Here is a 12,241-nt window from a genome sequence, read left to right as displayed (position 1 = left end):
TCCTTCAAACCGTGCCTCTGCTCCTGCCTCTCACCTCACCCCACCTGTCCGCTGCCTCTGGACAGGTTTTGGATCATGTAATACACATATTGCACCCTCTGTAAACATATTTAAGTAAACAGCTCGGCAGAGTGTGGTGGGGCTCTTGGTTTGTTTTCTACTGGAGCAGTTTCTGCTCTTTGAGAGAGGTTTGATGACTTTGAGGAAGGATGCAGTGCATTCCAGAACCTGTGCAAAGGGACAGTGGGAGGAGGAGAGAGAAGGAAGATGGAGGAGTGAACAGGATGTCTCTTGCCCCCTCTCCTAGACGTGCCTTCTGTGTTTTCCCTGTGCTGGCTCTGATGCTTGTTCCACCTTCTTGAGAGCTGATTCAACCTGTTAATCCAGAGAAGAGCTATCAGCAAGAACCAAATGAGATGAGTACCAGTGCCTGCCTAAGGGAAAAAGCAGGCTAGGAGCGTGACACGGGAGGATGACACAGAGCGGGGACAGCCCTTTAGGAAGCTGTTAGGCTCACTCTGCTGCACCGTGACTGCAGGCATGGAGTGATGGTTGCTGTGCTGTAATGTGAAGTGGAGGCTGAAGCAGGAAGTTATTTATATCCTTCCTAACCTTCAGCACCCAGCCTGAGCCACCAGGCTGTTCCATGCCTGCTGTAATTTGTAAACTCTGTCCCACCATGAGAAATCCCATTATTCTTGGGCAAAGAAAACCTACAATGTTTTGTTTTACTGATCTGTTATAAATCTACTTTGTTGTGTTTCTCTTCCTCATTGATGATTTCATGGCAAGAAACTCCTGTTGCATCTCTCCAGTCACTACAAAGTCAGTTTTGATGTGGGTCTTTTTGTGTCTCCCAGAATCTTTTGTACACTCCTCCGAATCTTTCATATTGATTGCAAATTCGTGTTGGGATGCCTCTTACCATCAACACAACTTCACCATGGTACTCAGGCTAATTTTCCCCTTCTCATAGCACCTTGATAACTGTGGTGGATTAACATTTGTCAATTTGAGACCTGTGTGATATGTGCCTGCTGCAGATTTTGGAAGTATGCTGGGTTGAGTACTCTGATGATGAAAAGTGGATTAATGAGTGAATTGCTGTCCTTGGTTTAGAGATTGCACTGTTTATAAAGTAGACATGGGAAGTGATGGCAAGTGACTTGTGGTGTTTTACAAGGGCTTGCAAAGTACAGGTATGGAGATGGTGGAAAGTATCTGAGAGAATTGTAGTGTTTCCAGTTTCAGAGAGTAGAGGATGAGAATGGAGAAAGCTCTCCTGAATTTATCTCAAGTAAATCATAAGAAACCATATGAGAGGTGTTTTTTTGCTATGGAGAATCCCAGTGGGACTAGGAATGCCTGTTCCCAATTCTCAGTTATAGTCCAGTGTAACTTTTTGAGTCAAGAAGCCCAGGGGTATTGCTGATGGACAGTGCTTCAGAACCTCTTTGGGGGCAAACAGAGACCTGAAACGTGCTGTGCCAGCAGCAGCTTTGATGGTGTGTGTGAAGACAGGAGCAGACTGAGCAGAATTTAGAAAAAACTGTGGTAATATTCAAAGGGTAAAAAGCAACAGCAGACAGTGCTCTGCATGAACAAATTTAAATGAAATCTCAGTGGAGAAGAGTAGACATTGTGAACAGATGTTCAGGCTGAGGTTATGAATCTAATATGCAACTGAATGTGGGATGGAAGGTAGTGTATTTGTGTGCAAGGAGTAGGAACTTGTATTTATGGAGTATCTGCCAGGTTCCCTTTTCTCCTCCTTGTGCTCTCATCTGGAAACTCCTTGAAGGTAGTTATGTAATGACAGCAGTTTCAAACGCTTCTGATAAGCTTGGAGTAGACACCAAGCAAAGAGTAGCCAAAAAGTGAGACTTGTTCTGATTGTGTGGTTAAACAAGAAACCAGAGAAAAAATAGAGTACAGCCATATACAGAGCAAGAAGTGTATGTAAAATCCTGGTACTTAACAACAGCTGTGACCTTTTTTGTTGTACTGATAAGACAAATGCAGCTGTATATGTTCCCCTTTGTTGTTTTTCTTCGAGGGAAGATATTAAAAAAAAATTATGTAATTTGTTTGAGGTTGTACTGTAAATCTGAGTTGTGCCATGGAAAACAAAGGTTTACTCATCTGATGATCAGTCTCCTTGTAACAGTTACTGACTGTGATTTAAAAAATGTACACAAGATTAACTCTGAATATGCTTAAAAACCCCAAACAAACCAAAAGCCAAATGATGGTAAAGCTTATAGGCTTAAACTAGTACAGAGAAACCAGAGAACTGGGGGTGACCGGAGCAATTGGAGACTGGAGCTGCAGTTAGAGAGGTCAGTGAGAGGTCCCTGCAGTAAAACATTTGAAAAAGATTAGATACTGCAGGGGGAGAGATATTTGAACCTGTCCTGTGTTAAGGGGCTTTTCCTTAATGATCTGTTGGGGGCCTCTCAACTCTTAAGATAACAGGAGAATAAACCACAATCTGCCCCCTTATCTCTGCGTATGCTAAAACTGAAGGGCTTCAGGCTACCAATCATCTAATTAAAACCAATATGCTGATATTTCCTGTGTTTTCTAGTCTTCACTGTTTTCAGAAGGGAGGAAATTCCAGAATTTCAGAAAACTTTTCAATATGACTCACTATTTTCAGCAGACGAAGAGGCTGTCTCCTGGGTGTATGTTGAGGATAGCCCATTAATCATCCCTATATTTTCACTGTCACCAGCTGACTGCAGGCTAATTCAATTTCGTGATAATGCCAATGTTGCATTTATATATCTACTTCTAATCTGAGCACTGTCACAAAGGTCAAAATGCCTTTCCAGTTGTCAAAACCACAAACACTTGCGAGTGCAACAGTAGTCTTGAACATCTATGTGTACTGAGCTCTTTTATTATAGCCATCAGGTGGAACTGTTCAGGTGAAACAATTCTCTTGTCCTTGTAAATCTCATGACTTCTGTAGCTGCTATCACCAAAATAGCTGTGGTAAAATTTTAACCTTTAGGACACAACTAAAACAGGCCAAACCTCTCAGGTTTAAACTTGTGTGCTGTTACAGGAAGAAAAATAAAAGAGGCATTTTGCTTTTACAATTTTTTACAAAATTAAAGGGAAATATTGTGGGGTGGGTTTGGGTTTTTTCCTGTCTGCCTAATCTTCAGAATTATATATGTAAGATGATACAGCAAACCAACTTTGAAGTACAGAGCTGGGAGAGCTTATTTATTATGGGTTTCTGTTTGCTTGTAGGTAAGCAAACAGGTTTGAGCATTTTATGTTTCAGGGTTTGATTCAAGATCGACATACTCATTTTCCCCTGAGTCAGTGTGGCTGTTAGTTGGCATGAATTAAATCAGTAATGCACCTGACCTCTGCTTAGAAATCCCATTTCTGCTTTTCTGCTTAGAAATCCCATCCTCACATTTGTCACAAAACCTCTGAATTTACATGAGTTTTGAAGTGTGGCGTTCACTACCCTTGGGGCCTTCAAATGCAATACAGTGTGTTACCTGATAAGCAACACTTTGCAGATGCAGGGTTATGAAATAAGCAAGAAGAATGTTTTTACTTTGTAATGAAATAGAAATACTGATTCTTTCCTTCCTTATATGTTGCTATGGAATTTTTTGCTTCACTTGGAGAAAGGTGATGCGAGTGTGCTATATATTTCCCTGGTAAAAACTAGTTTTTTAGTATATGAGCTTTGTTGATAAGAAGTGACTCTGTATTTATTTGGTCTGGGATTTGGTGCAAAGAGTTATCTGTAGCAATTTAAGAAATGATATCTGCATTATATGCTATTTTCTTAGGTATTGTTAGATTAATCTCTTGCTTTCTCTCTCAGGTTTCCATTTTGGATGCAAAACGAAGTATGAACATTGGCATATTTCTCAAACAATTCAAAAAGTAAGAATTCTTTGTAGTTCTCATAAAATATATACATTGTGCTCTGTGCTTGTGGAGTTTGCAGTTTTATGCAGTTTTCTCAGAAATAATTTGGCATAATTTGTTTTCTGATATGTTCAGTTGTGAGTTTATGACTTAGCATCAAACAGAGTTTGCTGATGTTAAGCAGTTGAGGTGAGTTTTCAGATATGGTTAAGGGAAGCCCCTTTAGCTCATGTAGCAGTGCCTGTGAGCTGCCTTTTGCTGGCTTCCTCTCTTTGTAAACAATTAGAAAGGGGCAATGGGAGCAACGTTTTCAAGCTGTTTTATTGCCGTCTGTATTCACTGATAATGTTGCCCTTCTGTAAAGGCATCACTGAAAATGGTGTCAGAGCAGTGCTGCTGTGGACACTGATGCATCCACTGCCTCTTTATAACTCTGTTGGGTAGCCCAGGCATGGTTTGTTCAATCTGTGTAACTGTTCACCCTGCAAGTGTTGGAAATACGTGTGCTCAATTGTTTTTTCAAGGTCTGCCGAATCCATCATTGAAGATATTTATCATGGAAGAAGTCAGCCCTATGGTTCTGAGCTGCTACATGAATTTCTTAAATTATTACCAGAAGCAGAGGAGGTAAATCATGGTTTTATGTGGAACTTATTTTTTGTAGAGTTCTGCTGACTGGGATTCCAACATGAAGTTCTGTAAAAGAGGAATCTCAACACCTTCCTGAGGCTAGGGAAGAGGGAACAGGGAACCACTGAGTGCCAATGTTTAATCTTGGTTTGACTTGTGATATTGAGGTCACAGTATAGTCATTCCCTTCAAGTAATTTCACCTGCTTTTAAGGAGTTGATGAGACATATTTTGTTTTATGATGTCCCTTTTGTCCCATAAACAGCAAGACCTAGAGCCTTCCTGTGTGCAGATAACTGCTCTAGGGAGTTATAAAATTCAGAATTGAAGTGTATTCTAAGCAAACAAATTTCACTCCTTTGGCACCTGCCTCATGCCTTCCCATTGCAGTGCCTGTGAGTTGAATATTGGTAGCCCTGTGCTACTTAGTCCCTTTTTGCCTTCTGGTTCACTGCCTGCTTGGTTCATCTGGGTCTGTTTCCTGGCCTGGTCACTGGGTTTCCATAGGGCAGAAAGGCAGCTCCAACGTTCAGCACCCATGGGATTTGCTACCATGGCTTGGTGCTCAAAGGAGACGTGCTAGAAGTCACAGAGTTGCCAGCAGTAGCTTCTCAGTGTTCCTGTGATCACCATATGACCAACATCCAAGCACAGCCTTCTCCTCTCCTATCACAAACTTCAGGTCTATTCACATGATTAAAGAGGTGAAGCTTCATCAACTGACCTGGGAGCCCTGCTTAATGATGTACAGTTCCTTGCCTGCTCACTGTTGGCACTGACCCATTTGTGTGTACTTGAGGGAAATGTAAACCACAAACCTGACAAAATTAGCATTAGAATTGCTTGGGTGCTTCACATCAAAGTGAGTGGCTGAAACTTGGGAAATTGCTAAGTTAAGGTCCATGTGCAGATCAACCTCAGCTCACATGCTTTACCACTTCAAGGTCATTCTGCCAATGCACTTTGTTTCCTCTGTGCAGCAGCAAATCTCGGATCCAGTCATGAGTAGAACATGTTACAGTCTTTTGCTCTCAAATTTATGACCCTAAATTGAGCTGCTTTTGCAGACAATCTTGTAAAAATTGTGTTATGTTAGTATACTTGATTAATATATCTCTTAGATTTGGGAGGATATCAACAAGTTGAAATGTAATCAATCAAAAAAAAAAAGTAGGTGACAGTAGTTCTGGGACCTCAAAACCATTCCCTCTTCCCTCTTTGTTTGCATTTTAGTACATATTCCATTATATAAACAGAATTTATCTCCTTCCTCTGAAAGTCAGACAGAGGAGAACAGTGGAGTACTAACTTGAAAGAGAGTGACTCCTAGTTAACTTTGTGTACAGTCAGAAAATTAGTCTGAAAGAAAAGTACTTTTTCTTCTTTTCCTCTTTCTGGCTTAGATATTGGTTGTTATTTTATGACAAGTAGAAAATCTTTCAGCTAGTGTAGTGTATGTGATGTAAATGTTGTCATTCAGCTAGAATTGTTAAGTTGTTTATCAGTTTTGTCTGCAATGCTCAACTAGATGCATTAACTCTCCAATAGGTACTGCTAAGAGTGAAAAAGTATGTTTATTTATTTGACAACAAATTTGACAACAGGCCTATCACTCAAGATAGTGAGGCCAGAGGATTTAAGTGCTTTTAAGGAATCACCTGAGAAATTAATAGAAGATATTTTATGACAGAGGAGGGTATTAGAAATCAAGGGGCATTAGACATGAGATTTGTTGCTATTCCCAAGGGAAGGCTGGAAAGGGGCTTCTTTCCAGTGTGCAGGTGTTTGTGTGTATTTGATTATTGCATGCATCAGAAATGGGAAAGACTCTCTTTGTTACTCTTCTCACAATTGTTGAGCTGTTTTGGATTTTTCCCTTTGAGAGCTGGATGGGTGATGGCAGGCAAGACAGGGATGTAAGGGCCTGGTGCTTCTGCTGGTATGGAAAAATGTTTCCATGCTTTCATGTCATCATGCATGTGTGGTCTAAGAATAAATGGGTCCAGTAACTCATTTCCTACAGTAGTTTCTAAGATTTTAGTGTAGACAGTTTAAAATTTTGTTCTTTTTGGGAGCCTCAGAGCTTTTGGGGTTTTTTTCACCATTTTTTCTCTAAGTGTATGTTCATTGTTCTTCTGCTATATCTTACTTTTTCTTAGTTTATTGTCTGCCTCCTAGACTGAATATCTGTCTCCTAGAATAGTGATTCACCATTTGCTAGGGGAAAGGCATCAGAAGCTTACAGCTCCACATACAAATAATCCAGAAAATAGAGATACCAGGTGAAGTGTTATTTGTTCTGTGTTCCCCCTTCTGTTTAATACTCCCTAATTCCTTCTTTGTCATATCACAGGAGATAGCTTTAGCAAGCTGTCATCACATTGGCCTGTCCTTGCACAATGTTGCACCCATCCTCAGCAAGGATTCCCTGGGATTGCCCTTTCCATACTTCCTGTTCCCCTGAGGACCTGCTTGGTTTTGTAAGAGTTGAGAATGGCTCTGAGCAGGTCCTTGAGCACTCAGGTCCTGAAAGGTTAGCAGCTGTTCAGTTACCAGGGCAGACTGTTGCTGCAGCCATGGGTGGGAGTCTGCAGTTCCTCTGTGTGTGCTCTTCCAGCAGCTCAGGTGTTTGCAGACACATTTCCCTCTCTGCACACGTTTCTTGCAAACTGCAGTGAGCACCAAGTACCTTCTGTAGGCTCTGCACCAGTAACTGTGCTTTGAGATGCCTTCTGCTTTTTCTGTTCTATTTTACCATAAATCCTTAGTCTGTAAAAGTGGAAAGAGGGAGGAGACTGCCTTTCCTCCTCATAGCTGTAGAAAGGGAAACTCTGGACTATTTTGTTTCTTCTTTTTTACCAAGAAGTTTAAGTTTACAGTTTACCTGGTGTGAATAAGCACCAGCTTTATACTCCAATTGTATCTTATCTAGAAGTGTTGTGATATCCAGTCACATTGCCTAAATGGGCTCCATGTCTCTTGTTTGACTTTTGTGACAGATTTCAGATCGTTTCAGTTCATTGTATCTCAAGCACTTGATGATATTCCAGCTCTTTGGCAATGGAGGCTAGGTCCTTGGGCTAGCAAATACATTTAACATCAGTTGTCTTTAAAATTATTCTATTTGCACTGTTGTAATGTGGCAGCTCTATTTGCATGCAGAAATAGGTGTCAGTACTACTAACTTTCTAGCTGTTTCTATGAAAAATCCCAACAGCTATCAAAGTTGTGGAGATTTTCACATGTAAATGGCAAATACAGGCTCCTTACTGAATATTTTTCTCAAACTATCAAGACTATTAACTAATAAGACTATTATGAAATATTGTCACTGCTGTGAAGTCTTTCCTACAACTTAAAATATTTGGGTATTTTCAAATGTTTAATTTGAAAAATTTGACAAATACTCGAAGCTGGCCATGATGGAGCTTGCTGCAAGGCTCCACTCAGTGCTTTGTCCAGGGCTGTCTGGGTGTGTGGCCTGGCCACTATATGGTGGTTAGAGAAAAGGCCAAGCACATTTATAAAAATTCTCGATACATTAACAACTAGGATAAGATCAATGATTTTGTTTAAGCCTTTTTAGAAGTCCTGCTGTTTGTACCATACTGTGCTAAGCAGTTTTGTAAGGAGAAACACCTATTTGGAATTTCCTTTGCTTCATCCCTTTTTTCGGTTTGTTGTTTTTCCAGGGAGCCTTGACTGAAGCAGTGGTCTTCTCTGCTGTATCTCTTCTGGAAAGTTTCCTAGTTGTTTCTGAATGATACCCTGTTGAAATGGCTGACAGGTTTTATTTATTGGCATCCTGACTAGAGCAGAGAAGAAGCTTTTAGCTGCTTTTATGTGCATGTTATTGCACTCTTCAACAGGCCCAGACTGGCAAACATTGAGAGTCCAGTGTTTAACAAGCTAGAATAGCCAGAATTTGTACTTTAAATACATACTGAAGAGAGCATATCACACAGGTAATCAGCTCACCCACACACCTGCACTCCCAGGTTATCAACACAGTGGCTCAACTTCCTTCACAATGTCTCAAGCCTGTCCTTTGCTCATGCACTCTGGTTTCAAACCCTGGCCATCCATCACCTGCTTTATTGGGACTGCTTCTGTCAGCTCTACCCTTTTCAAACCATGCCTGTAGTTAAATGCCCCCTCCTTTCCTCAGCCAGTCCTTTATAGGGTTGACCATCCTTCAGAGCATACATCTCCCTTTCCTTTTTTGCCCTTTATGGTTACCTGCAGGTTTTTCTCCCTTTCTTTTTTATCATTTGCTGGTAGTGGTTTGCCACTGCCCCGGCTAGTGCCACATCGTGCCTCATTGCACAAGAAAATGTTTATTCCTCTTCTTCAAAGGTCCTGCATAACTACAAGATCCTGCAAGGTTTTATGCCATAAATAAAATATCACTAGAAGTGCTGCTGGTAGCTTAAAAATTACCAAGAACTTGAATACAGTGGCTTTCATGTCTGCCAGGTGCAGTGGCATACTTGCAATGGGCATCTCTGCTGCAATTGTTCACACATCAAATCAAAGATCAGGCTTTCTATGTTTCATAACTGTTCTTAAAATTAAGCAAATTATATATGTGAGAACCTTGTGTATCTAAAATCAGATTGAGTGTGCATGGGCATGCATGGACAGTGCAAATGCATATTCCATATACAAATATAATGAAAAATTAAATTAGTAGCTCAGCGCCCAATTTGAGTAATACAGAACTGAGCATACAATGTAATTATGCTCTCTTGCATATACACATTACACTGACATATCTCAGTACATGGCTGCCTACTCTTGTGGAAAAGTTTTGTTGTGCTTCAAGAAAGGAGGTCAAGGCCAGAACTGATAGGGTTATTGATTATGATTTTATAATAAGCTACATTTTTATCTCTCTTGTGTTCTGAAGCCATCTACTATATCTGCCAACATGATTAATAGTGAATATGGTTGTCAATCCCCATGGTTTCTTTGAAGCTCCTGGCTGCAGTTGGTATTTGAATTTGACCCCCACTTCTGGGAACCCTCACAGAATCTGTTTTCTTCCAGAATACTTGGACAACATGGCAGCAGAGAGTAGAGGCAGTTTCATGGGATTTTGAATAGTCACCTGCGGAATGTGTAATGACAGACATCCAAAATGTGTTCCAGTAGTTTTTTAGCTTTGGTGTTCAGAAGTTGTTTTTTTTGGTTTATTGGTAGTGTTGATGAAGTAAAATAACTTTTTATTTTCCTTCATGGTGAGAATTATTTTTAAATTATGAAATTATTAATAAAAAAAGGAACACAGAATAATTGCTGTCCTATCTTTACCTTAGCTATTTCCCAGACTATTTACTATTTTAAGGCCAAGCTAACAGATGATTTAGTCTTCAATGTGAAAAACTTCAGATGTGTATGGAGAACCAGGCTGTGTTTGCTGAGTTCTGGGGTGAAAAGGACCTTACAACTCTGTTTTGAGTGCTTGTGGAATGGGTCACTGTTCTCCACCATCCTTGGGTTTTGGGCTTCTTGGGCGAGCTGCCTTGATGCTTCCTACAAAGGTAGCTTGGGATATCTAAGGAGAAGACAGTGGGGGTTGAGGTGGTTGGTGTGGGCTGGGAGAAGTGGGGTGATGAGCACACCTTTGTTTCAAGTCTGATTTCACAGACTTTCTTCTGGACTGAGCATTGCCCAAAGCTTTTTGCATGGTGACATTCACAGCCCGTCCTACCCATCAGAAGGCAGCCTTGTCAATGTCTTCTGTTGAGCATGTTTAGGAATGTTCCTCCTCTGAATTAATTCTGGGATTTAGTGCTCACTCATATGACTCCAGGCGTTTTTCCTGGTAGAATAGAAGAGGATTTCATTTGGTGCATGTAAAACTAAAATTCCACATAGAAAACATTGACTTACTGTTTAAAGTATATTTAAATATAGTACTGGAAGCATGAATAAATTAATATTCCTGTCTCAGGATCTCTTGTTGTTCACTTTTTATGTGTTTAAGTCTTCAAATTGCATCTTCCTGGAATTAACCTGTGGCTTATATGATCTGATTTTGGTGAGGTGGCGTGGGTTTTTTTGGTGGGCTGCTTGTCTGTCTTTCCTCCCTCTCTCCCATATCTGAATGCCTGTATCCTTTTCAGGCAAACACTGATATCTGCAAGATACTAAAATGAGTTTGGAGAATTTGCAGATTTTTAAGGTTACAGGCCACCAGTTTTGGGAAGCTAGGTTAAAGAACACCTTTAAAGACAGAGATAGTATACTATCTCTCACTCCCCACTTAGTGATGGAGAAAAAGTGTTTATTTTGGGTTTGTTTCTTGATCATTTAACACCTTAGAATTATCAGGAATGTCAAGTCTGGTCTTTCCTGTTTTTTTGTTGGCAGACTTCTTGAATTACTCAGTAAATTAGGAGTTTTCTCAGACCTAAAAAATTGAGTATGCTGTTTATCTTTAGAAGGGGAGCTGTTGTCTGAGTGTCTTGAGTTAAATGGGAGGTGGGGGGTGGTGTTAGGAAATGAAGCTAGATATCCTGAATAAAAATTGCTCTCTGATTAGAGGTCTCGTCCTTGGTCATAAGTTTTTGTTAGGTTTTTTCCTTGTTAATTTGTTTGTTGATGTGGTTTTCAATTTGAAAAGAAATTATTTTCCATTCTGTGTTTAACTTGTATTTTTATCTTTCTCAATGTGTTCGCAACATTTCTATTTTTTCTGGTGTGGAAAAAAATGGGAATAAAGCAGAAAACAACTGCTCAAAGAATCATTTCCTTCAGTTAGTTCAGAACCCTGATTTAGCATAGCATATTTGTCTTCCACTACAGATCAGCTACTTTTTTACTGTCAAAGCAGAAAAGTAACTGAAGTGAATAATTTGTAGGCTGATTCTTTAAAAAAACCTGTGGATATCTTGCTACATCACAGCAATGGGGTAACTGCTGATGCCCTGGTGTAGTGTTCTTCTCTGCAATAGCTTAATATGCTTTCTAAAACTAAAGACCATCTGTGTAAGTGTGGTTGTGAATGAGCTTTAAGTGTGGTGTTGCACAAAGGAAGGATGATGGGCTGGTGTATAAATCAGTGGAAACATGCAGCTGCTGCTGCTGGGTGAGAACTTGTTGGTTGAATAAAGAAATAGTGTAACTGAGAGTGAGCTCAGAATTCAGAACACAGTTGCTGTGTTGGAAGATGTGGAAGAAATTCCAGTTAAGCTTAAACATATGTGCATGTATTTTTCAGTTCTTCTATATAAACAAATAGTGAGTATGTGGGTGGATCAGTGGCTTCCAGATCATGCAAATATATGGATTTTGGTGGAGCTGGGAAGGAAGATTGACAAAATTAATGCAGTGATATTTCCTTTGCATGTAAATGGTGTCCTCAGAGTACTGAGAGTACTGACAACAAATCACTTAAAATGTAAGATTGCATTTATCTTTAAAATATTTCATATTAATGAAAAAAATACAAACTCAAGATCATGAAGTTTACCCTTTAAGAGCATTTTAGGGGAAATGGTTGAAGCAAGTATCTTGAAAAATCCCTGTAACTGAAAGTTGAGTTGTGTTGTGCCAATAAGATCTAGGCAGTCCTGTGCTGAATATTCTGAACACAGTTATGCTATGCCCAAGTGTACATCACAGTTGTTGAAGAGTTGAGGGTCATTTTTCAGATCATCATCAGTATCCTAAACATAGTGATGAAAGCAATCATTGATCAGAA

The 12,241-nt window shown here is 39.9% G+C and overlaps 1 protein-coding gene across 2 annotated transcripts in view; it reads left to right on the top strand.

Annotated features, from left to right (window-relative positions):
* The window catches only part of FHDC1 (FH2 domain containing 1), a 36,657-nt gene that overhangs the window by 7,891 nt on the left and 16,525 nt on the right, over positions 1-12,241 (top strand). For both annotated transcript variants that reach the window (XM_064710838.1, XM_064710839.1), the window contains exons 3-4: positions 3,857-3,918; positions 4,428-4,530. In XM_064710838.1, the coding sequence (XP_064566908.1) occupies positions 3,857-3,918; positions 4,428-4,530 (165 nt within the window). The remainder of the gene's footprint in view (positions 1-3,856; positions 3,919-4,427; positions 4,531-12,241) is intronic.

This window comes from Zonotrichia leucophrys, chromosome 4 (genome assembly GCF_028769735.1).
Source record: "Zonotrichia leucophrys gambelii isolate GWCS_2022_RI chromosome 4, RI_Zleu_2.0, whole genome shotgun sequence".
Lineage (NCBI taxonomy): Eukaryota > Metazoa > Chordata > Aves > Passeriformes > Passerellidae > Zonotrichia > Zonotrichia leucophrys.
Note: the sequence above shows the minus strand (reverse complement) of the source record. Positions and strands in the feature narration are given on the sequence as shown.